Raw genomic sequence first — 26,347 nt, forward strand, 5'->3', positions numbered from 1 at the left:
CATCATGTCTGAAAGGTAACACAGCCCCTGAGGAATGACCGTGCTCGTCTGACACCCACAGCTCGTTAAGCTGCAGCAACTCAGAGTCTGACCTCAGGCTCCTGGTGTTTGGAGACAGTCTGGGGTAAGTCTGGGACAAATCCTGACAATCACAAAAAGCGCAGTGCTGCAGATGGCAGAATGAACCTCAGATAAAACCAGATTGCAAGAGCACAGAGAGGTCACACGTGGATGATGGAGGAGATCCTGGACGTCAAAACCCAACAGCTTCCCAAGGCACCCACAGACCTGCACTTCTCATTGCAGAACAGTGTCCCGGCCAGGCTCAGTGCTGCTGACATGGGACAAGCCCCAGGCTGCTCTGTTTTATAGGACACCCTTATCCGTCCCCTGGGGCACAGCACCATGCTGGAAGAACTTGGCTGCTCTGGGTGATTTTATCTGTACACGCAGCTCTGCATCATGAAATGATTCTTGGTCTTCTCCCCACCACACCAAAATATTCACCTTCTAGACAGGCTCCTTGAGACCCAGGAGAGAAAAGAGGCCGAGCTGCCCTGCTCGAAGCGTCATGATCAGTGGCACAAGATCTGGCTGGAGGCTAGTCACTAGTATGACTAGTGAGTCAATACTGGGGCCAGTACTGTTTAACCACTTCATTAATGACCCAGATGATGGAGCAGAGTCCACCCTCAGCAAGTCGGCAGATGGTACAAAACTGGTGGGGGGTGACTGATCATGCCCCTTAATTCTCCTCCAGCGTCCTGCTTTTTTTGTTTCAGGAGAGGGCTGGTCTGCTTTAGGCAGCCCTCAGCAATCCCTCTTCCAAGAGTCTCCCAATCTCCTTTCGAACTTATGTAAATAATTTGGATCCATAGCAACCTTCAGCAAGGAGTTCCTCTGATCCGCAGCCCGGACAGGGACACCATAGGACCACGCCATGCTCTGGTGCTCTCCCTCCTCACCACCAGCCAGAGAGTGTCACAGCTTTCTGCAAGGGTGTTGACCAAAGGGTCCCAGTCTGTACCCCATCAATGGTGGGGAACAGGCAGCTGGAGGCTCCCCACAACTGGGGACAGAGGGAGCACCCCACGACCCTCCATCTCCGTACCCCATCACCCATCGTCTCTATGTGAAACTCATCACAGAATAAAAAAAATTCTCAAAATAAAGTTTCTGCTTATGAATCCATTGGCTGGTTCCTTTGGTTTGTGCTCTTTTTTGGGAACCTTTTAGGGATTTTTCTTATTGCTCTTGTTTCCTTGTATTTAACCTACCTATCTATCTATCTAAATGAGATGTATACACATATACAAATATAAAGTGTACCTATGCATAAATCGGGGAGCTGCATGGAGGGGGTGCAAGGCACCAGGGCTGGGTCTCTTCACTTTCCAGAATGCAAAAGTTTCACAGAGCAGGGCAAAACTGGGGAATTTTCTGAATACACATTTTTTGTCAATTTTTTTTTTTCACAGCCTGTGCCCCAAAGCTTCCTTCACTCCCATTTTTGCACTCTGCCATTTTTTCAGAGAAGACAGAAAAACCTACTTGTACGCAGTCCCGTGGTGCTCACACCCCCTGAAGAGCAAAGAAATCAGCTGTGACTCCCTGGGTGAGACCCATGGGGTTTGCTCTGGCTGGCTTAAATACGGCTTTCCAGCTTTCTGCCTGCAGCAGCGTGCGTGGCCAGGGCTGTTCCTGGTCCCCAGCCCGTGCCCTCTGCAGTGACCTGGGGTAAGTATGGGATGGGCTGCCTGAAGATGACAGACTAGAGATGTTCTTCCCCTGCAAGAACAATTTGTTTGAGGGCTTGCATCAAAACAAGAATTTACAAAAGTCTCTGGCAGAAACAACAAACTGGCATGCTAGAAAGTGCTGAGATGGCAAATTGCTTTGCTAAATATTAATTTTGATCTGATATATGCAGATGGGCTTGATATGAAAAGCCACCCTAAACATTGGTCTTGATCAATAATTAAAAATTTTCCTCATTCTCTCAAGTGTTACATGAATAGAACATGTAAGTTCATTTGTATGATGACTTTGCTCCCCACAGGAGCAAAGCAGGGGTCTTCAGCTCCTCGGCTTTAGGTTCTTTACACCCTCAGTTACCTCTTTTGCTGTCCCAGTTCTCCCTCTCCCACACTGCTTGGCTCAGTTTCAGAGAGGTTTTTTCCCTCATCCCAGGGGCAGTCACCTCTAACTTCTGTCCCTACGTGACAGTTTCCCCTGAACAGGGAAGCAGGTGTTTGACAGCTTCTGAGCCATCTCAGGCCTGACCCTTTGGCTATGCAAAATCTTGATTTTTTTTTTTTTTTTTTTTTGATAGCAGATGAGGTCTCAGAGTGTGTGCATGTGTGTGCAGACGCACTGTGGGACAAATCTTACTCAGCTTGTGCTCCTCAGTTATCCAAAACGTATTAATTTCCAGCTAAATAGAGACAAGCACATTTTCCCTGATCAACTGTGGCAAGAGCTGAGGATGTGCTGCTGTGACCACCAGCTGTTCTGCTGGTGCTTTTAAGTTGCACTATATTTAACTGCATTTGCAGAGAAGCCTGTTCGGAATATTTCTTTGGAAATCTCCCACGCCTGCCCCAGCTTCCTGTCACTGAGCATCGCAGCTGATCACCCATGCTCCTGGGGCAGTGAAGCTGCCCAGGAAAGCAGGCAGCTTCCAGAGTGCTTAAATAGAGACCTGGTGTTTGCTGCTGGGTTTTCTAATGGCCTCAGGCAGACGAAACACCACTTCAGGTTCTCATTCTTATTTGAGCCTCTGAATTTCTTCCTTTCCATTTAACCTTTTTGGCAGCTGTAAAGCACAAATCCATTTTCCTTCCATCAGGGTTGGTTTGGTTAATTGACTTGCAGGTTTAGCTGATAAAGCTCTCTAAAACATTATACATTTTGCCATACTTAAACAAAAAGGGAAGAAATCAATACAGAGTCACATATAATGGGGCTACTTCTCATCTCAGAGTGAGACGTTATCTCTTGTGGTCTGACTGCATTCAGTTCAGCACAAACATTGACTTTCTCTGCCTTCATCTCTCTCCCCCTCCATCCCCCCTTCCCTAGCCTGTCCAGGTGCTTCAGCCTTGCATAGACCAGCATGGCCAAGGCTGCTCCTTCTGCTGCAGGGAGCAGTCAGCCCCATTCCCGGGGCTGACCTCCAGGTCTCCATCCCTCCTCTTCTCCTTCCCCAGGCAGGAGCACCCTGGCCCCAGGCTGTGGTCCTACCTGCGCTGCTGAGAAGCTTTCAGGCATGTCCCAATGGGCTACGCACCGAATCTCCCAAAACTCTGGGTATATAAATGTTGGGGACTACAGCTAGGGGAGACACGTTAAATGCTGCACTGCTCTTTCCTCGTTACCTGTTGCTGTGCACAGCCCAGGCAATGATCCTGGGACTCATCCGCTGTGGCTTTTCCTTGGTTGATGTGATGGTTACGCATGAGGGCAGCAGCATAGGGGTTTTTTGGCTCTTGGGAGCCTGTCCTCCCAACACCGTTGCAGCTGGGGTGTGTGGGATGTCTCATAGCAGGACTTTTATTCCAAGACACTATTATTTCCAGACCCGCGGACCATCAGTGTGTGAGATGTCATCTTCCAATAGGACTGGGTCCAGCCCCCTGATCTTCATCCTCACTGGCATTCCCAGTCTTCCAATGAGCAGCTACTGGATGGCATTGCCTCTCTGCTGCCTGTACCTCCTCATGATCCTGGGGAACTGCACCTTACTCTGGATGATAAAGACAGACCACAGCCTCCATACACCGATGTACTATTTCCTCTCCATGCTGTCTGTGGCAGACCTAGGCTTGTCTCTCTCCACCCTGCCCACTATGCTGGCCATTTTCTGGTTCGAGTCCACCTCCCTCTGTTTCGAGGCATGCATTGTCCAGATGTACTTCATCCACTCCTTCTCTGCCATCGAGTCTGGGGTCCTGGTGGCCATGGCTTTTGATCGCTTCGTTGCTATTTGCTACCCCTTGCGCTATGCCTCTGTCCTGACGAGCTCCCTGATTATGAAGGTGGGGGGGGAAATCTTCATGCGGGGCGTCTGTGTGGTGCTACCTGTTGCTGTCCTTATTAAGAATATGCCTTTTTGCAGGCCCCGTGTCCTGTCTCACTCCTTCTGCCTGCACCAGGACATGCTGAGGCTCGTTTGTGGGGATGTCAGGGTCAACAGCTTGTATGGGCTGACAGCAGTGATACTCACTAAGGGACTGGACTCCCTGACCATCCTCCTGTTTTACATGATGATTATCAGGGCCATCTTGAGCATTGTCTCCAAGGAAGCACAAGCCAAAGCCTTTAGCACATGCATCTCTCATCTCTGTGCCGTCCTGATCTTCTACATCCCACTGATTGGCTTGTCCATCATCCACAGGTTTGGGAAGCACCTGCCCCCCCTCACTCACACACTCCTGGCTGATGCCTACCTCCTGGTGCCGCCTGTCCTGAACCCACTCGTGTACAGCTGGAAAACCAAGCAGATCCGCAGGCGGATCCTCATCCTGCTCTGCCAGAGAGGGACCCAGCAGCAGGTCTAGTCCCAGAGTGGCAATGCCCCAAAGCCAGTCTCCTCCTTCCTTTCCTCCCCAGACTGGTATTGCTCATGAGCAATATCATGATGATGATAGTGCTCATGGGCAATATAATCTCCTGGAGAAAATCACTCATATGCCTTCACTTCTTGGGAGAAACCTGTCACCTCTTCTGCAATACAGCTCTTTTCCTCTCCATGGAGGGATGGAGTATGGCCATTCACATTATTCCACCTCCCATTTTGGGATGCCCCATTTCTCAGAAAGTCTGCAGGCAGGCAGAGCTGGTATGGCCATGTGATTAAGCTGTTGTCCCCTGCAGGTGGGGACAGAGAAGACTGCTGAGAGCAGGCTTTCATTGAGGAATTCACTGCTAACAGCAGTTATGGTCTCTGAAAAGTGTTGCCAGACTTGTGCTTTTAATTGCAACATCCCTATGTCCATCCGTTATATGAAAGTGTCAGTTCCAGAGTTATGTGATCATATGAGACTCCTCAGCTTTCATTACACAAATAATGTGATTCACATCTTTACAGTTATGAAGACAGGAACTAATGGCCTATGGACTGTATGTAACCCAAGGACACACACGCAGAAAACAGTCCAGTCTTGTTGCAGGATCTGCAAGGGGAGTGTATGATTTTTACTGCCTCATGATATCATCTGCTCTGCCTATAACTCTTATGGGAACATCATGAAAAATCTCTCCCCGCCTCCCAGGTTATGATTCAAATGAGGGTAGGTTGGTCTGGCATGGAGGTATAGGATGTAATGGGCACGCAATGCAGTCCAAACACATCCTGCAACACGTCGTGCTATTTGTATATTGCCACATTTCCTTAGGGACGCACGTGATGCATAAGTGACATGCTTCATACCCGGGCTGGCTGAGCTGTCCCCTCCAGAGTGTCAGGCTGTCATTAGAGGAGCCTCCACCCTGTCCCAATGCAATCTACCTCCTGATCAACCACCCTTGTCATTGTGTAAAATAATCCTCCCTGCAAGCCAAATCCCTGTGACTTTGTCATGTCTGCAGGGTGATACCAAACCATCTGCCCCTTTCTGCCCCAAATGGGTGCCTTCAGTCTTCCTCATGGGCTGGTTTCCTCTCTGGGCTATCTCAGCTCATCCCAGTAGCTGGGTGGTCAAAGAAGGAGGAAGCAGGGTGAAAAGGAGGAGAAAGAGAAACCATGACCTTGCAGATGAGGGGGCAGTGGCCCCCATCTCATGGGAGAGAGTGTGCTGCAGTGATGCTGCAAGCAGCACTCATGCTGGGGAGGGATGAAGGCAGAGGAAACCACTGATTTCAGGGCAGGCACTTGGCAGGGTCAGTGTCCAGCTGTGCAAAGAAGATCTACAAGGTCAGGATCAGGACTGGAGCTTGGGATGCCCTGGCCATCTGTTAGCAGGTCCCAGCAAGCTGGGAGATGCTCTGCGCTGCAGGGATGTGCTGAAGAGCTTTGGCAGTGAGAAAAAAAATCGGTATTTCTCTTTAGTTTTTTATTTGTTTCCCACCCACTCCCTACAGTTCCAAAAGCTGCTTTGGCAAAGGTACTGAGAGCTTCTCCCAGCTGTCCTAGCTGCTGTCATGGAGAATCCAAATGGCAAGGATCAGTGCTGTGAAAGGGAGTTAGGTGCTTTTTTTTGGCAAGCATGAGAGAGTTAAGGGAAAATTGTACCTGGGTTTTTCTTTTTCATCAGGGGAAGGAAATGCTCTGTCTCTTCCACTGTCTCTCAGGTACTGTCACTGGGAGGTGCCAAGCAGTAAAACCAGCAAGAATACATGGGTGCTGCTATGTGTGCTGCAAAGTGTCGTGTCAGTCAGATGCTGGGAAAGGACTGGTGTCTGCAGGAGGAAAGATGTACTCCGTGCAAAAATAAAGGTGGATGCAAGGCAAATGTGAGTGTTTAACACGCAGACTCTGGGCCTCATCTCATGGTGGAAAGCTGCCAGAATTCTCTCCTGTATTTTTCCAGGGGTCTGTAAAGTAGATGCCTGAAGACAGGGAATTTGTGCATGTCCATTTGCGCCTGCTGAAATTGTCAAGCTGCTCCGATCTGCCAACAAGAGGTCAGAAGCTGGGAACCTAACCACGAAGACGTGAGTGTTCAGCAGTGTTACGCTGTGCAATAACCACAGGCATGTTGTTGTGTGAGCACATGAAGAAGCAGTTTATCTCGTGCTTGAATGTTTTGCTAAATCTAGCGAGTCAGAGTGGGCGAGCCGTGGGGAAGAGCAAATGTCGCTGTAATCAGCTCGTGGACAGTAGATAGCAATTCCCTGAGGTACCGAGCAGTTCCCTTGGAGGTTATTGCAGCTGAAGCATGTCAGCTGCTGACAAATCTGGTGGCTGTTTGGAACCAGTTGCCTCACAGGCAAAATCCACAAATGGGTGAAACTACGAGATTCCCTCATTTCAGCCAAGCAGTGCCAATTGATGCCGCAGCCCCGAGTCATCCAGCCCCAACCAGCCCATTCATCTACTTCCAGTGACAGAGGTGATATGACAACTTGTCCCGCTGGCACTAATGGAGCTTCCCAGCCCTCCTGAAGGTGGCCTTTCACTCAAGGATAGAGCGCAGCTGATGCATTGCAGCCCTGAAAGGTCTGTGTGATGCTGAGTAATGATATCCATAGTAATGTTAATTTGTAATTATCCTAAACACATCTCACCCACTTTACAGAGTAATGTGGCCAGGTACCTTGCTGCCTGTTGATTTAGGTTTGCAATATGAAATGTGCTACCTTGAGGCTTGCATGCATTTGCCATACCTGCAGCTCCCCCTAAACCCAGCTATTCTCCAGCTGTCTCTGAGTCACAGCAGTTTGCTGGCTTCATTTAATAATTGACAGGACCACGCGTCTTCCTAATGTTTGCTGTTTGCTTTTCTATGTTTGACTTTCCATCAACGGTGCCAAAAGCAATAATGTACATACCAATTTTTCGACAAGTGCTTTCCACCTGTCGATCCCTTTCTCTTATCTGCATTTGCTTAGCCCTGTACCTACATACTACATTTGCCATCACAAAAATTTCCCTTTGCCAGCAATCCGAGCAAGTTGTCAACTTCTACTTCACAGCAGCACCTCCACAGCCTGGTAAGTACAGTAGCTCTGATGATGCTACACAGGGATGTGAAAATAAACCATGTCCAGACACTGCCTCACTTGCTTCTTGTTCTGGTCAACATCTGTGTTTTGTACCCATCTCACATTTTAGTCCTGTGTGCGACTTTCCTACTGAAATAGCTAACCATGCACAGCCCTTGCAACAGATTCATTTGGTGTTGTGTTAACAGATTTCACAGGGGTTTTCTTCCAAGAAAGGGGGAAGCCACTCTGCAGCAGCACAGCTTTCTAACTGGTAAAGCTTCATCTGCTCTGCAAGACATAAAAACTGGGTCCTAACTACGAAGTTAGAGTCTATAGATAAGCTCTGAAACTGGGTCAGATCTGGGATACTCTGATGCATACCACTGAGATATTTTTTTCTTTTTATTATTTTAGTAGCAACCATCCAACTCCTCTGCTTATGCATCTTGGGACTTCACTGTTGTGAGGTCCTGTTAAGTTCCAGAGAACTTTGTAGTAAATCAACATGAATGGGAAGATCCTGAGAAGGGTTACACGTTCATTGGGAAAGTTTATTTTATCTTTGGAATTGGACATGGACTAATGTTCTGACCTAGTTTAAGTCCACAAAATCCTCTGTTTATGCCTCCTTATCCATATGTTTGCACATTGCCAGACAGAGCTGCTTTTAGCTCCGTGTAAACAGATTTCATACATTAATCTCAACCTTGAGAATGAAGTAGATCACGGTTGAGGCCAAAATGAATTGGACGTTTTAAGTACACAAAGTGGGACACCATAAAAGGGCATACAGCTTTTCAAAGTGCTGAGGAAAAACTCCAAAAATCCAGCTCCCGGGTTTCCCTAGATTCAGGTCTGCATTCAGTGTCCCAAATTTGGGACTACATGTGGGCCTGGGGTCCAAGCTCCCATGACAGTCAGAGGTGGTGAGTCAATGCAGTCCATGGAGCTGTGGAGTGCATCTGCTCTAAGGCGAGCTGAGATGTTCTGTAGGTTCAAACAAGGAAACTTCGAACTAAATCCTACCCGCGAAACCACATCCTGGGTAACAAACACTTCATCTTAAATTTCACCCAGTGGGTGTGACCCATTGGAGGTGTTCATAGCTCTGTAGGTCATGCATGAATAAATCCTCAGCTTTTGCCCCACAAGTGTCCTTCAAGAAGCTCAAGGTGGGTTATGCTGGGTAGGTTTCAGGATTTGCAGAATGATCCTAGTCTCCAGTTGTGGGAGTAAATGAGGCATTATGGCTGCTGAGGCTGGCCTCATCAGATCACACAGGGACCTGACCAGCCCATGCCCACTGTCACCAGGGGATGGCTCTCCCACATCCTTTTCTTCTTCCTCCTCCTCCTCCTCTCAGCACCTTGGTTAAGCATGGTGAGTCCTATGGCTCTTGGTCCTACCATTGTGTCCCTTCTTGCAGAGAGGGGGAGTTTATCCAGCCTCATTTAGAAACACGTGAACCCACTTCAGTGTGAGGCATGGACCAGATGACCTCCTGAGTCCCTTTTGACCAAATTGTCTATGATTTATAGGATTAGCACAGAATGGACAGCATAAAACTGTAGCATCATGGCTTTGATGGTCCCTAGGGCACTTGGTTAGGTATTAATCTCTGCTTCTATTGCAGGGTACTGCATTACTGACTCTGGGCTACAGTGTCCAGAAACTATTGCCCAGCAACAGCAGCATCTTTAATCATCAAACATCCATCCTGATGTACGGCAGTGACATTTCTGTCCAGCCTCTGTGCTCTGATCACCTTATACTTGCTAGAAGCTACATCCTCTGTATTGCAAAGGTGAAGAGATGCTTCCATGCAGCCATATACATTTTGTCTTTTGTGCAAGTCCTCACAGATCCAGTCCTACCTTTTCTGATAGCACCAGCCACGCTGAGCCTGATTTGGTCTAATTCCATGGAAATTGCCTTCAGTGCCTGCACTGCCCACTCCTTCTTCCTCAATGACGTTAGGCTGGTTGTGTGTCCCTGTTGCAGTGCTCTTCAGTGAATTCATCAGACTAATGACCTCAGAGAAATACCTCATTCCTCCTGACCTTGATAATGGAGAAAGTAGGAGCAGTGACTTTATCCAGAGATACCTGCATTGTCCTCTCAGGCTTTGACTTTGTTAAATACTCTTTTAAAAACCTGAGGGCAGAGAAGATGGCCTCTTTAGGCATAAAGGCCAACAACCTGTGGGACCTGAGTATGCTACGCTGTGGCCAGCCCTACAGTCCTTGTGGTGTCTCATATTCCAACCTCTGTGATGATGCTGGCCATTACAGGACAAGTGCCTCAGAGCCCTGAAACCAGCCCCTCTCCCATCGGTCTTCCCTGATTCCCCCCCTCCCTGTCTCCTGCAGGGACTCGTGCTTGTGCACAGGCTGGGGAAACACCTCCGTGTGCCCAGGGCTGTCAGCAGGAACACCAGGCAGCTCTGCAGGTGATCAGTAAACCAGTCTGTCCAAAAAGCAGAATTTTGGTCACAAAATCGCTTCCCAAGCGAATGTTATTCTCAAAGGAACTGGAAGATTTATGAATGCAACTTCTAATGGAAATTTTCCCTCCAATCCTTTGAATTGCATCTCTGGTTACACTGGTATTTCTCCTTTGCATGTTTGCTCTGCTTCCACCCCACCTATTTTGAGAAACCATTTCAGATATACAACCGGTCTGTGAAACAAACAAACAAAAAATTGTATATGCATGAACAGAAACAAGATTCTGACTTCATTCAACATCAGTTACTCATATGCCAATTATCAAATCCCCTTGATTCTTCCCTGGGTCTCTTTTTAAAGCAGAGTCATCTGATAACATTTTCTCAATTGCCAGATTGAATTTCAACCAGTTCGATGATGTCACAGTGATTTATTTTGAAGAAATCATTGCAGAATAGCAATGTAATGTTGTTACTGTCTCTTCTCGCAGCTCTGCTCTCATTTCCTCACTGCTGTTACTGAGATGCCCATTGTGATATCTTCTTAAAATCATGACATTATAGCAGACTGATAAAGTGAATGGACACATTTGGCCTTATCAGAATGAAACTATTTCAACCTACAGAATACAAAATATGTTGATGAGATCAAGCCCCGAAGTCTTTTCAACCTTTTCAAAATGATATTCTGGAATTTCGGTCTCTTTAAACCTTGTGAAATGGCATGAAGACAAATATAAAATTCCTGCAGCATGCCTGCACCACGATCCAGCCACCTTGATCCAGATGGGGCCAGGCAACCCGGAAACCCTTTGAATTAATTAATTGGCACCAGTCGTCTTTTTCCTTCTAAGAAGGAAATCCTCCTGCAGAGCAGACCATGGCTGTTCCTGCCCCCAGCAAGTGCCTGGATCCATTTGATACCATTTTAGGCACTTGGGGATGCACCTAAAAGCAAAGTGTACTTTCCATGCACACTTTTTTTGGTTGTTTTTGGCAAAACAGTGGTCTCTCTACAGCTATTCCTGTGCCCTCTCCTTCTGCCAGCCATTCCTCGTGGAGCTGTGCTGTGGATGGCGAGCACGAGGAGGCAGAAACCATGCTTGTAAGAAATTCCCTAAGGAACAATGGTTGTCTAAGAGTTGCAGCATGCACCTCTGAGTTTGGGGATCAGGCACCGCTCTCATTGAGGCCACACACCGGCAGCAAGTTTCACAGCTTTACCTCGACATTCCTTCCCCATCAGGGTAAATTTATTGCATCCCAGCTGTTATTTACAGCCTTCAGACAATGTTATCCTGCTGGTGGAGGTCTGGGACATGCTGTACATGATGCTCCTTTGAGTTTGTATTTTAGCAAATTATATGCAGGTCACACTGACCTACGTTCACCTCTCGGTTGTCTCTGAATCACCTCTATCTACCAGCTTTGCTTAATATAGGAAAATGAAATACAGGGCTTTGCGATGTTTGCAGATTTCTCTGGGATTGTTTGATTTTCCACTGTGCACACTAAAAGCAGAGTCTGCTGCCTTTGTGACAGGACTCCCTGTCCTTTCTGCATTTTCTGAATCCCCCCATTGTATTATTTACCTGATGTACCAAGTCAGGCATTAAATATGTCAATGTTTGCCTGCACAAGAGCTCATTCACTTTTGCAGGTTGGAGCGCCGGTGACCGAGGATCTCATGTGTGTCACTCAAAGCAGCACAGGAAATTGGTTGACATCACTTCACTTTACCCAGGGTTTTTTTGATGATTTCGATTAAAGACACTATTTTTCTGCTGAAGCAGTCTGGGTGGCTTAGCACCTGAACGAGCTGTAGTTGTACAGGCTTAAAAGTGTTCGTACAATTTTAACTGCTCTACTCCCTGCAGAAGACCATGGTGAAGTGGCACTGTCTGCCTCTCTAATTTCTTCCAAGCTCTGTGTTGAGGTCACCCTGGTGTTCATAAGGTGGTGAAGTTAAAGTGGACCAGCTTTAGAATGGATAATAGAGCTGGAGACTGTAGTGCTCTGGCAAAAGACTGACTTCTATTAACAACCACTGAATGAGGGTTTTCACTTGAAAAAACGTATGAGCAGCAAGGTGGTGAACACTAAATACAGAAACACAGCTGTACAACAGAACCTGGGAGAGTTTGGGAGGGTCTAGGGGACTCATCTGTCCTCCCTTCTGTCCACATGCACAGCTGCCCCTGACCTGAGTCCTGCCCATGTAAGTCCCTCATGCACTTACTGCAACCCCAAACTGGAGCCTGACCAAAGCGTCCCTTCTCCAGCCCCTTCTCCATCCTTCCCTAGGACTTAGGGACATGGTTTGGTGGTGGACTTGGCAGTATTAGGGTAACAGTTGGACTCGATGGTCTTAAGGGTCTTTTCCGACCTAAATGATTCTATCATTTTATGCTTCTACGACTTCCCACCACAATCAAAGCCTGGCCCCATGGCATGCTTCTCCAGCATCTACCCACACCTTTCAGGCCAGGACTGTAGTCCCAACCCCACCACTTCCACCGTCGTCAACCACAACCCTCAACACACACACAGAGCAGGGACCAGCAAGAGCTGCTGCCTGCAAGGAGCTACTGGATCTTACGTGTCTAACCCATCACACCTCCCCTGGGTGGTTAGCTGGTGCTACGAGCTCATCCCTGGAGCTCAGCAGGAGAGGGTTTCCCCTTAATGCTAAGGCCCAAGGGACATCCCAAAGCAGAAGAGCTGCCTGGCTCCAGGGTCAGGTGGTCCTTTGGGGAATCTGTCATAAGAGCAGCTGGTCCAAGTCCAGGTCCTGCCGAGCTCTTTTCCTCAGTGCTATTTTTGAGCCTCAGTAGATGGCTGGCTTGGAAAAACATTGCGTCACTGCTGGTGATGTCAGAGCTGCTGGTGCCAACGCAGTCAGCTGCTCCTTTGGTAGCAAGTGGGCAGGACAGCCTGCCAAGGAAAAGACATCCCTTCTGGGCTGCAATCTCTCCTTCCAGGCAGCTGGGATATTTTTGTCCAGCTCAACACAGCCACTGGAGCCAAAGAAAACTGCGCATGATCAAACAGCCCTTGCATTTTTGAAACTTTTTGAAGCAGAGGAGGATGGGGGACATACCTGCCTTCCTCCTCTGCCCCGGATCTGCAAAGTCTGGAGCAACCCTGAGGGACACTGCTGGGATGGTGGGAGGTGAAACCTCCACAGCAGCAGCCTTTGAGTCTCACCTTCCAGTTCAGACCTGTACGTGGACACACAGACGGTGGAATCCCTCACTAGGAGAAAAGAAGGAAGCCAGAATTGGTGCCAGTGTGGTGATTTCAGGTAGCAATGGTGCTCCTGTTCTCCTGGATCTTCCTAAACACTTTCGTCTTCTTTATTTGCATATCTCCAGTGAGCATTACCTTCATAAATGTTATGAGCGTGCTCGTTTTGAACAGGGTCTTGTAAAGGCTTTTACACAGGAGGACCAAGCCCCCCTACCTTCCCCTTCCTTCCTCACCATCCCTTCTCACACTCCTGTCAGTACTCACACACTGAACTCTGGCCTGTACAGTAAATATGATTAGGACTGGCTTAGGCTCAAATTATAAACATTTCCAGCAAATAGACTGATGTGTGCCAAGTGGGCTTGTGTTCCCCCTTAGCTGTAGTTCTGGGAAAGCAGTTTTGTTTTTTTTTAAGATGGGAAAACAGATGAACAGATCCTGACACCCTTCCCTATACACATGCAATACCTATGCTTTTGGGAAAAGGGATTAAGCAGAAAACTAGCAAGAATGACTTGTGGAAGCACAGTATGGAAACATCACTGCAGGAAGCTTGGTGCATGTGGGTGAGCCTTGAGCCACAGATCAGTGGGAATCATAAGATTTTGAGCATATCTGGTACAAGATGAATTTATCTTACACTATTGTCGTGGTTTAACCCCAGCCAGCAACTAAGCACCACGCAGCCACTCACTCACCCCGCCCCCACCCAGTGGGATGGGGAAGAAAATCGGGAAAAGAAGTAAAACTCGTGGGTTGAGATAAGAACGGTTTAATAGAACAGAAAAGAAGAAACTAATAATGATAATGATAACACTAATAAAATGACAACAGTAATAATAAAAGGATTGGAATGTACAAATGATGTACAGTGCAATTGCTCACCACTCGTCGATTGACACCCAGTTAGTCCCCAAGTGGTGATTCCCCCAGCCCCACTGCCCCTAGTTTATATACTGGGCATGACGTCACATGGTATGGAATATCCCTTTGGCCAGTTTGGGTCAGCTGTCCTGGCTGTGTCCCCTCCCAAATCCTTGTGCCCTTCCAGCCTTCTTGCTGGCTGGGCATGAGAAGCTGAAAAATCCTTGACTTTTAGTATAAACACTACTTAGCAACAAGTGAAAACATCAGTGTGTTATTAACCTTCTTCTCATAGTGAACTCAAAACATAGCACTGTACCAGCTACTAGGAAGAAAATTAACTCTATCCCAGCTGAAACCAGGACAACTATAAAATAGGTATGGGGGTGATTCAAGCAAGGTCAGTGTTGGGCATTTTATAGTGGCTGCTGGAAGCCTGAGCCCTTTTTCTCATTCCGCTGCAGGTCTGCTGGATAACCCCAAGCAGACATTTTCGTCTCCAGGCCACTCCCTTGTCCCAGCAGACCCTATGCAACCCCTCTCTCTGTGCCATGCATACAACCAGGCTGCTCAGCACATGGGTCTTGAGAGGACCTTCAAGCACGACATTCATGCTAGAAACACGTTATCATTTCAGCACAGGCAAGATAGGTAACGAGGAAATTTTTCTCTCTGGCAGTTCCTAGCAGTGATGCTGCAGTTTGCAAACCAAATCATTGCTTCCAGCTGCACAGATACAGGTTTGCTGAACACAGTTTGTCTGCAGCGTCTCAGCACAGGAGGGTGAATGAGTGACGCTGGAAAATGCCTGATATGTAGAGTAAAATGGTGGCAGAGAGTCCCAAGGGAAAAAACTAAATGTGCCAGGGTGCATGAAAGATGAGTGTGTGCATGCAGCTGGGCTGAGTAAAGCAGGGAAAGAGATACCGTGTCATTTCCACAGATGGATGAATCCAAAAAGATTAAAGGTTATACCTTTTCTGGAGAGCTGTGGAAAAAGGGGCCTGGTGAGGGTATCTCACCTGTGCCTTTGCCCCGAGACAGGATCAGCTCAGCTGAAACCATTACTGAGACACATTGAGGAAAACCATCTGTGGTGGTGATGCCATGACCATGCCGACCTGTTTCACTGTCCACCCCTTGCCTAACCTCAGGTTCCCTTCCTTCCAGTTCAGCCCATGACACTTTGTCTTAGCCCTGCAGCCTGGTTATTCCCATCGCTGCAGCATCTCTTTGCTTTGCTGCAGGACACTTTCCTCTCCCTGCTGCCTCCCAGGTCCTCCGTTCACTCTGCACTGTGGCATCTCAGCCGCTCTAAACCCGTCACACCACGTTTGAGTTTTGTGCTCGTCATGGCCAGCTGTGACGGAACTTTCACTTTCCAACATAAAGACATCTGGCTAAAGCTTGTTTGCTCTGAAGACCGTAAGAACTATTCTACTAGATCAAACTAAAGCTCCCTCCATCCTGCCGTCCAGCCTTGAAGAGTGGCTATTAATGGCCATTTAGGAAGGTAATTTACAGTTTATCCTTCCCTTGGCACATGTCCCAGCATCTAGCAATCAATTTAGAGGCTTCCTGAACAGGAGGCAGCACCTCAGCCATCATGTTTAATAGAAATCAATGAATCTCTCACCCATGGATTTGTCTAATACTTTTTTGAATTATATATACTTTGGGCTCCCACAACATCCAGCAGTGATAAGTCTCATAATTCTGTTATAAGCTCTTTAAAAAGGTACTTTTAAATTTTTTTAAAATCTTCTGCCTAATATTTTCAGGGTGTGTCCTCCCCCTCCTAGTTCACATAGTGTGAGAAAAGATGAAAAATTATTCCATATGTATCCTCTCCTCCCCATTCATTATCTTATAGACCTTTCCTGTACTGCTTTATTGTCTCTTCTCAATGCTGAAGAGTATACTTTTCCAATAATCTCCACTTCTACAGGACCTTCCCTGAAGTGGTCAGGCTGTTGGACTAGGTGATCATTGTAGGTCCTTTCCAACTGAATTTTCTTTTCTTTTCCTTTCTTTTCTTTTCTTTTCTTTTCTTTTCTTTTCTTTTCTTTTCTTTTCTTTTCTTTTCTATTCCTCTGAGCACACTTGCTCCAGGATGTTTGCTAGCTTCAATAGTTCTTCTTCCTCCGTTTTTTTTCACATCTGGCACACCTAGAGATAGCAGACCTCTGCCAGGACCATTTGGATGAGTGTCACAAAGGCTCGGTGTATTCAGCCATAAGCCTGGCCGTGAGGTTTAACAACCAGGTAGCTGTCTTAAAATTAATGCTTGTAAATTAATTGTTCTTTGGCGCTGGGGCCACCCAGCACCAGGCAGTCCAGGATCATGCCAACAAACCCTCTAGCCTCTAAAATGAGGCAGTGATATCATGCAGACTCCTGAGCCCCTACCTGGAAATTGCTGAAGTGCAGGTTGGCTCAGGTCAGCAGTGTGCCAGGGACCATGACAACAATTTACTGGTGTCCATCATGGGCAGTGCCCCAGCACAGTCTGGTTTGTGACTACAGAAGTATCTTTCAGGTCTGGTGGCTGTATTTACTATAGACACCTCATATGAAAATGGGCAAACCAGTTAGCTCTCCTGTGTCTTGGTTTGGCAGCCACAGAAATAGGGGTTAATAGCAATTTCCACGTCACAGCTGAGGTGGCAAAGATAAACTTATTACCACAAGACATCTAGATACAACAGGCTTCTGGGCTATCTGAGAAGATATCCACCAATGTGTCTGTGTTTGGCGTTGTAATATTTAGTTTGTTTTTATTGTGTAATATATTATGATTTTAATTAAACATTTTGTGTCTCACTGGTCACGGGGGGATAGCTAGAACTTCACCTCTGTTAATCCCTTGGAGAGATGCTGCAAGCACTCTTCTTGCAAAATTTATTATTATTTGCATTACAGATCCATTCTCACAATAAAAATTACGTGTATTGCCAGCATGCTGCAGCTTTGCCAGCCATAAATCACAGGGAGCTATAAACATGTCACCCAATAAACTATCAGGAGAAAATCATGCCTGCTGGGAGAGCATCATAAATGGAAAAGATCATTTACTTCACGCACTATTTTCACTGGTACGCCTCATGCTGTTTACGCACAGGGAGCTTGGACTCTGCGTGGCTCCCGGTTGATTGGACAGGGTCAGTCCACGGGGCGCGTTATAAGCGCTGCCCTCCCGATGCCGGGATGCGGATGCAGGTTCTTCTTCTGCATCACAACAGAGTTGTGCTGCCTGTGCAAGTCATAAAGCCCCTGGGCCCCCGTTGCCACGCTTGGTAAGTACCCTGGGCAATTAGCGGCCTCTCCATCATTGCACTCCTGTTTTACTAGTGCGGTAGCTGCAGTTTATGGGACTGGACACCAGCACAGGTGGGGAGATGCCTCCGAAGCACTGCTCGGGAGGTCTACACCATTCCAGAGGACCCGCTGGGTTGGATGTGCTGGAGGAAGTGGGTGGCTGTAATTTCAGGCAGGGCTGGCATCACAGTACTGCCAGGGAAGATCTAGCCATCGCGGTGCTGCTTGCCATTTTGCTGTGGGCTTTGTGCAAGAGTCAGCCTGCTCTTCCACCGTCTGGTGGCCTGGCTCAGCTGGTGGGAATGGCACGTTCCTGTTCTTGCCCATAAAGTCAAAGAAATTAATCTCTGTGGGTGCTGCATCCCCAGAGTCCCTTTGCTAATCCTCCTCCTTTCACCGAGAGGCTGAGCCCTCGCTTGGATGCTTGAGTTGGCAGCAATGCAGTTGTGAAAATAGCAAAGTCTCCTCTTGGGAAAAAAGCAGATCTCTTTCTACCATCCTTCCCCAGCCCTGGCTCCCAAGCCCTGGCTCCCAAGCCCCCGCTCTTGCCTACACTCAGAAGAACTCTTAAAGCACAGTACTCTGCTTAAGTTATTGGTGAAAATCAAAGACAGAGGCAAGAAATGAGGAGGTGGCTTTTGAGGACTGGAGAAGGAGGGACGGCACTGTGCCCTCCATGAGGCAACTGTTTTCGTGCCTGATGCCTTCCTCCAGGCAGTCTGGAGTAGGTCCTGGGGAGCAGAAACGCCTTGGGCACTGAGCAGGCAGACAGTTTTCTGTCTCTGGTAGGATGCCTTTCTAGGCTAGCAGCAAACACAGCCGGGTGCTGCCATTAATCTTTAAATTCATATCCTCCACAACCGGAGGTTTGTTTCCTCATCAGGGCTTGGCTGCAGCGTGAAAGATGTAACTGCTGTCCCACAATAGTCAACTGGGAGGTGTAACGTATATGTGTGCTGTATGTTATATATACACATATGAATGTACATAAACATAAATAAGTATGCATGCTTTTTAATATATTTTATATGTTCTATGTATTTTATATATTTATATATATTATTTATAGACACACACATATATATATATATATTTACCCACACATAAAACATGGAGGGGAAAAAACCGGCTTGGAGTGGGATCCGTATCTGTAATGCATAGGGGCACAAAACAAACCAGAGTAGCACAGAGAGGAGCAGAGATAGTAAATCCCATTTCTAAATAACTTCCTATAGCATGGTAGGGGTTGCCGGTGTCTAATAAAGTCAGGTTTGCATGAAGGCTTTCTTGTAGGAGAAGTATCCCTTACAGACCCCAGGTAGTTCTCACCAGTCCTTTCTTTCCCCCTGTGCTCTAACAGTCCCTCCTCTTTATCCACCTCCATATTCCTGGAAACCTCTTGAATCTCAGTATCTCTGAGAGTTCCGGATATCTGCCATATGCTGCTGTACGGGAGACAGTTAGACAGACAAACAGGCACGCACACACTTGTTTTTTTCATTTTTTTTAACCCAGCCTCCAGATGAGACTGAATTGCAGGAGTCTGCAGTTTAATTCTCACTGCTCAGATGCTGTTGGATTGACAGAAGGGGACAGCTCTTACCTTTGGGGAGCTCCAAGCTGCCACTTAGGACCCGAGGTACCTCTGGCCAGTTTCCTTTTGCCAACGTCAACCACTGTTGAAGCATTAGGGAAAGTGCAGGCTGCCCATCCATGTCCGTGCCATCTCATGCACTGATGAGGCTCTTCTGCAGAAGGGCTGTGACTTGTCCCTTCAGCAACTGCCACGGTGGGGCTATGTGCTGCCCAAGGTGATTCCTGATGTTAACATGTAACTTTGCAATGAAGAGAAAGTGGCTCTGCCTGGAGGGAATGAAATGACTTTGGGTCTTCCCCAGTTCCCATCAGTTACGTGTTGCTTTTGCCCTGGAGCAGGAAGATGTTTATCCTTGCTGAGCTTTGGGATTTATTGCCACATTAGACTCTCAAGCAGGCTGAGTCTAATGGAGGAAAATCACATTAAGAATGTAATAAATACATCATGGAAGATATGTGTGTTTATTCAAAAACAAACTGTGTTATAGTAAGCCCTCTTGCTCATAATTCAGGCACTCTTTGACCTGCTTGTTTTGTATCCTACAGAAGGTGCATTAAGACTGAAGCCACAAATATTTCTTTTCCTTTAATTAGCTCTTGTTTTGCACATCCACTGCTTTCCCCCATCCACCCAGCCTGTCATTCTGTCACAGAAGGCACAGAAAGGGACCCTGTCAGGCTCTCCAGCATCCCTGCTAGGGTGTATTGTCACATGCAGTGTAGGAACCTGGATTATGCTGAGATGGCTGAATTCTCCAAGAGGACTGAAACCTATGGTAAGATCACAGGCTCATAGTTTCATTGGATAATTCAGGTTGGAGAGACTTCAGAAGATCTCTAGTCCAACATCCTGATCAAAGCAGGGCCAGCTATGAGGTCAAAGATGCTCATGGCTTTGTCCAGGTGGGTCTTGAAAACTTCTAAGGATGGAGATGCACAACCTCTCTGGGCGACCTGCACCGATGCTTGACAGTCTTCATGGGGAAACATTTCTCATTATATCTAGCCTAAACGTCCCTTGTTTCAACTTATACCTGTTGTCTCTCCTCCTCCTGCCATGCACTGCTGTGAAGAGCCTGGCTCAGCCTTCCTGTAGGTAAGGGAAGGCTTCCCCTACCCTCGCTGTAGGTAGGGAGAGGCTGCTGTTGGGTCCCTGCAAAGCCTTCTCTTCTCCAGGCCGAACAAACCTCTTTCCTTGGTCTCATACCCTAGAGCATCTCTCCAACTCCCATCCATCTCCGTGGCCCTCTGCTGAACTCACTAGAGTAGACATCTGCTAGACTTCTGTAAAGGCCTTACTCACCTCATACACTTGATCCCTGTGTAAAAACTCCACTATATCCCCTGTAGCCCTCCTCTCTGATTTGGACCCAGAGACTTTCCATGGATGCCTCCCTAGTGCTTCTGAACCTGCAACTTCTTGTGCTTTGGCTTGCATTTCCCTTATTAATAAAAGTCATGGGCACCACACAAGTGGGATTTTGCTCATGTATTTCCCTTCACCTGATAGTAAGGTAGATTATGAAATGAATAACAACTTGGATGTGAAAGCCACTGAAAATCCACCTTAGCCTGGTGGCCATCTTCTGAGCTGAGAGCAGCAGTGTCTAAGTCCCTGATTCTCTGTTATATTCTGCATTTGTTTCCAATGTTGATTTCTTAACTAAGAAGTCAGAGTTAAACCTTCACCATTTTCATGTCCTTTGATCCAGTTAGCATCAAAAAGAAGCCAGCTGCTTAGCAGCTTGGTCTTGGTTGAGGTGGCCATAGAAAAATCATAAAAATCATTTGTTCACCCAATAGAGCATCTCAACCTGTGGAATTTGGGGACAACTGTAAAACAGTAGCACTCACCAGGAATGTCTTCACTTCCATTTTAAGAAAAAATGTATTTCTTTTTAAAGAAAAAATGCCCATCCTTTTCCTTCGTTTTATATTTTAATGAATAAACAAGAGTATAGTCATATGTGACACTATGGTAATTATAACAGTGTTCTAAGCAGCATGGGGTCACCTGCATAGGTTGGTGGGGAGGTGGAGGGATGTGACGCTTGTCATTACCCACTTCTATGTTCAGTGGAGAGTCCAACTACGTGGAGTTTCTGTTGTTGATTTGTTTTAGGTATAGGTCATGTGAGAGCTGTGCTGGGATGGAGCATGACTCACATACCACGTGGGAATTCAATGGCTCCTTCTATCAGCCTTCAGCTTTCCTCATGATGGGCATCCCAGGCCTGGAAGGCCTTCACCACTGGATCTCCATCCCTTTCTGTACACTGTACCTTATTGCTCTCTTGGGAAACTGCATGATCCTATTCATCATAAAGAAGACCCAAAGTCTTCATGAACCAATGTACTACTTCCTCTCCATGTTGGCAGTCACTGACCTGGGCTTGGTTCTATGTACACTACCTACTACTCTGGGCATTTTTTGGTTTAATATGCGAAGAATTGGGTTTGATGCTTGCCTTACTCAGATGTATTTCATCCACATACTGTCCTTCATTGAATCCTCTGTGCTCCTGGCAATGGCATTTGACCGCTTCATTGCCATCTCCCATCCACTGAGACACTCATCCATACTGACCAAGAAAACTGTCATAAAAATAGGTCTGGCAATTATATTGAGGGGTATGGTCTCCCTCCTTCCCATACCCTTCTTGCTCAAGAGACTAACCTATTGTGGGAAGACTGAGCTTTCTCATTCTTTTTGCTTCCATCCTGATATCATGAACCTAGCATGTGCAGATATAAAAGTCAATGTCTTCTATGGTATGATTATCCTCTTATCAACAGTGGGGATGGACTTCATCTTCATTGTGCTGTCCTACATCCTAATCATTAAAACTGTTATCAGCCTTGCAACCAAGGAGGAGTGTCTCAAGGCTTTGAATACATGTGTTTCCCACATCTGTGCTGTTCTAGTGTTCTTCATCCCAATGATTGGACTGTCCATGATCCATCGCTTTGGAAAGAACGTTCCTCCTCTGGTTAACACTTTGGTGGCGTACACCTACCTTATAATTCCCCCTGCTCTCAACCCCATTATCTACAGCATAAAATCCAGCCACATCCGTGAGGCTTTGCTCAGGGCACTGCGGAGGAAGAGTGAATCTGACTGGTAGCTTCCTCCACCAGTACTGCCAGAAAGTGCTAGTGGACTGGTTTCTTGGTCAGAGCTAGTGGACTAGTTTCCTGGTGCTCCATCCACGCGGATCACTGCCAGATGAAAGAACTGCAGATCCACTTGGACACTGTGCCTCAACCCAGCGCTGTGATCTTCCATGTTTTGTCCTAGCATGATGCTTTCATCCCTTCCAGCAGCCTGCGAACACCCCAAGCATTAATGCCAGTGATATATACAGATGGAAGCCCCAATTAGAGGGAGTCAGTTAAAAAAAAATGGGTTGAATGACTTTATCTTTTCAAGTCATGCAATGAGTTGGATCAAGGAACCTCTGCAACACGTTATGCAAACTCTAGTAGCAAGATAACAGCATGTAAGCTTCACTCAGACTCCCTTGTATGGGGGTCATCGTTCCCTCATCACATGTAACAGCATAGCTAACCCAGGCAGCAAGCACAACAGGACAAGGCTTGGGCCAAGAGTTTGGAGCCACTCTGAATATCCCAGTCATTAGCTGTTCAGCTGGAAACATCCCACAAGATGGAGCTCAGCTCCAGAGGCTGAGCACAGAGCATTTTCTGAAGATCACATGCTGTTAAGTGGGCCCACAGCACTCAGTCCTTCTTAAAAAAAGGCTCAGCCTTCATCTTTATCTGCTTCTGAAGTGCCATACACATCTACAGTGATGGAAACAATGCTGCTTTTGCATCTCTTTTTGATGTCATCGAGTCTTACCATCTTGCCAATGTTCCAGCCATTGTTTTGCATTGAATGTAATGTATGTATGCAAGATCTTCAATAAAAGACATCTATTCATTGTAAAAGGTCAAAAGACTTGATGAAGCCATTTTTTTTCTGTTTATATGATGCAGAGATACTAGGCTGGAGTTGCTTAAAATCTTCAGGATTTGCTGTAGGTGAGCACAGGATCGTATGAATTAAGTATGCATCAGGATGGTGCTTGGGGTCTGGTGTGTCTAGCTCTCGTGCTGAAAAAGAGGGGTTTAAAAAATATAATAGGAATGGCTAAACTTCCTGACACTAAGGACCATGTACTACAATCTTCCAGCTGAGACCTGCCAGGTACTGACTGGCCAGTCCGCAGATGGGAGGTGACAGTGTCTCCCAGCATCTTATTGCTCTGCTGTAGGAGGGGTCTCAGCCAGACACGCAGCAAGATTTCATGATCCTCCTGGCTTGCATGCTCCCACAGACAGAATAAAATGGCCCCACATCTTTCATGCCTCCAAATTATGGAGCTGTATTTTTGTTGATCTTAAGCCATATTTTGGCCAGTCTTGACCGCAGTGGAGAATAAGAAGAAACAGTCAGTGTTCACCTTGGAAGGGTGAAGCAGCAGAAGGTATCGGGACAGGATTGCACCAGAACTGGCCTGTTTCTGCCTGCTGCTAAGCACTTCACACTTCAGACTAACCCAGGATTAGTATATTTTTCTATTCTGCTCTACACATAACAGTACCTGGAATAGAGAGAAAAGAATAATGAGGGAACATCTCCATACAAATATAGAAAGGGAGAAGGGAAGATTCCTGAGGGGAGGATTCCCAGGCCACGTTCATTTTGTGTTGTGCTAGTTATTTTGCTGAGGATCCCAGTGGGCCCTTGCACAGAGTGAAATACTGTTCAGCAGACCACCCCCAGAACCTCTGCCTGAGCGTTGGCACAGCGGGTCTTGGGGTGGAGTCCTGTTTGCATTGACATAGCACCCAATGGGAGCACTCTTTGCTCAAAATATCTAAGGTCTGACCTGGTGCTTGTAGCCAGCTATTATCAGAGGAAAGATTAACATAAGGGAACAAACACAACTTTCAGCAGAAAAGCCTAGAACTGAGCTTTGCTGGAAAGATGCTTAGCTTGCAGAATTCTCACACAGCACTGCTCCCATTCTGAAAACTTCCAGAGTTTCTTCCTGAACATCCGTGCTTCCTGGTTACAGCCATTCTCCGAAACAGCAAAAGCCCAAGGAGCTTCTGTCACAGCAAGCAAATGTTCGGGGCGGACAGCCAGGGAGGAAATGTGTGGGAGATTTATTAGCACATTTATTAGCACGGCTGGAGACCACAGTGGAGTGAGGCTTGCAGTGCCTTTGGTGCGTCTCCATCACCACTTCAGCAGAGCTTCATCTGCCACTCAGTTTGCTTCCCAACCTGTGTAGCTGGAGGGTACCAAGCGGACGCTCAAGATTTGGGAACCTCTATATAAGGTACTGTCTTTTAGGAACATATGTTCAAAAAGCTTTGTGGCTGCCTCTGGGAATGGGAAACTTAATTGTGATTTAACATCTGTGTGAGAGTAAAAAGAGAGAGATGAACCACTTAAAGCTTCTAATTCCTATTCTGTGATGCCCTGAGCTCTCCACTTTGTACCATGGGGTCACTTACAGTACCTGTCAATGGATTTATTTCCTATGAGGCACAGGAAGAGCAGTGTGAGATATATCAGAAGCATCTCGAGGAGAGGAGAAGGAGGAGAGAAGAATGTGAAGGGGAGGGGAAGGGGGTAATGAGAGATGGAGAGACAAAGAGAGGGAGAGAGGGGGAAGAGGAAGGGGAAGGAGAAGAAGGAGAAGGAGAAGGAGAAGGAAGACCATTCCTGCCACGTCTGTTTGGTTCCCACTGCCAGCTCCTCCCATCCCAAGTCCTCCCTGAGCCCTGCACCGTGTGTGTCCTCTGCCCTAGGAAACTCTCCCGTTACCCTCATGCAGCAGTGTGTCCCTGCTGCACTCTGTGGCTTTGTCCACACTATAATTAAAAGAGAGAGGAGGACAGTTCTCTGTCCTGGAGACACCTGGTGCTTCTTGGCCACATCCACGACTATCCTTTCTTCCTTTCCTAACCAGGGTGGCTTTACTCCACAGCCCAGTGGACGTTATTCCCCGGCTGGTGCTACTCGCTCCCCCGTGCCTGGGCACTGCCTGGGGCAGAACCAGCTGGCAGCAGCCAGGGATGTCCCTGGAGGTGAGGAAGGAATTAACAGTGTGGATGATGGTGGGATGAGGCTCCAGCCATGTCCTGCTCACTTTAGTACAGGCATAGCTTGTATGACTCCAAACGCAGCAAGTGCCTGCCCAGAGCAACTGACCTAGCCAGGACATGGGCATATTTATAAAACAGCAGCAGAGCTACAAGCAGGTACAGCTTTTTCTGCTTATAAGTGATGACAAACAGCTAGGAAAAAAAGGGCAAAACACATTTGATCAAGCCATCAATTAAAATGAATTTTAATTTTGGTTCAAAATGCTTTGAATTTGAGTGATGCCTTGTGGTTTTAGTTTTTCTTTTCTTTTTTCCTTCTGAAGTAATATTTTGGGTTGATGTATATTTTTTTTTTCTGGTGAGATGATATGGATAAATGGCTACATATTCAAAATGGCTCAGAGGGCTTTTGAGGCAGTATACATATTTCCCTCTGTCATAGGAGGGAGCAGTGGAGAGATGGATTAGGATGGTGAAGACTCTCCCATTGCCTGCTCCATCGTGGGAAGTTGGTCTCAGACCCATTTTGGTTCCATGGGACAAGTCTGGTCAATGTTTATGAGCATTTACTGAGATCAGGCTGCTGCTAGTGGTCTTCTGGCTTGGATGGTTTTACTGTCTGAATGTGCTTACCTCTTGTTAAATGCAGTTACTGGGGCTTGCTGGTGGGACGATCACCCTAGGAAAATAAATCTGCATTTACTGGTGTTTTTAAAACCATGGATCCAGTTTTTATCTCTACAGAAAGCAAGGTCCTTACAGTACCTGGTCTTCATCCCACCAGCAATCCAAAATCATTAGTCACTTCTGAAAATGTTGGTGCATTTATTGATGCCAAAGAACTAAAAATGAACTGAAATATCGAGCGATTATTTACTTTGTATGTCTGTCTCTCACAGTCATGTTCTCTCAAAAGAAATGAATAGGATGGCAAATATTTTACAATGAGACTCATACTGTAATTACAGCTCAGTGGCTGGCAGGTAAGTTGGCTCAGATACTTGTGACAGTTACTGAAGTGCTTTGTTCATTCAGCTTGCATCATAATGTAAGTGGTTTGCTGAAAATTTCATCACTAGAATAGCTTTTAGACAACTTGACAGT

At 46.8% G+C, this 26,347-nt stretch overlaps 4 protein-coding genes across 4 annotated transcripts in view; 2 read left to right on the forward strand and 2 right to left on the reverse strand.

Annotated features, from left to right (window-relative positions):
- The window catches only part of FHIP1B (FHF complex subunit HOOK interacting protein 1B), a 421,115-nt gene that overhangs the window by 173,463 nt on the left and 221,305 nt on the right, over nt 1–26,347 (reverse strand). The gene's annotated exons all lie outside the window — the stretch shown is intronic.
- LOC104323071 (olfactory receptor 51E2) overlaps nt 1–26,347 on the reverse strand; it is a 47,904-nt gene that overhangs the window by 3,522 nt on the left and 18,035 nt on the right. The window lies entirely within an intron of this gene.
- Nucleotides 3,603–4,677, forward strand: LOC104324679 (olfactory receptor 51H1). The gene has a single exon (XM_009928962.2). It carries the CDS (start codon nt 3,603–3,605, stop codon nt 4,557–4,559), a length of 957 nt encoding a protein of 318 aa, XP_009927264.2. The 3' UTR covers nt 4,560–4,677.
- On the forward strand, nt 21,175–23,066 carry LOC104323066 (olfactory receptor 51G2). Its single transcript, XM_069808740.1, has one exon. It carries the CDS (start codon nt 21,190–21,192, stop codon nt 22,243–22,245), a length of 1,056 nt encoding a protein of 351 aa, XP_069664841.1. The 5' UTR covers nt 21,175–21,189; the 3' UTR covers nt 22,246–23,066.

This window comes from Haliaeetus albicilla, chromosome 20 (assembly GCF_947461875.1).
Source record: "Haliaeetus albicilla chromosome 20, bHalAlb1.1, whole genome shotgun sequence".
In the NCBI taxonomy this organism is placed as follows: Eukaryota; Metazoa; Chordata; class Aves; order Accipitriformes; family Accipitridae; genus Haliaeetus; species Haliaeetus albicilla.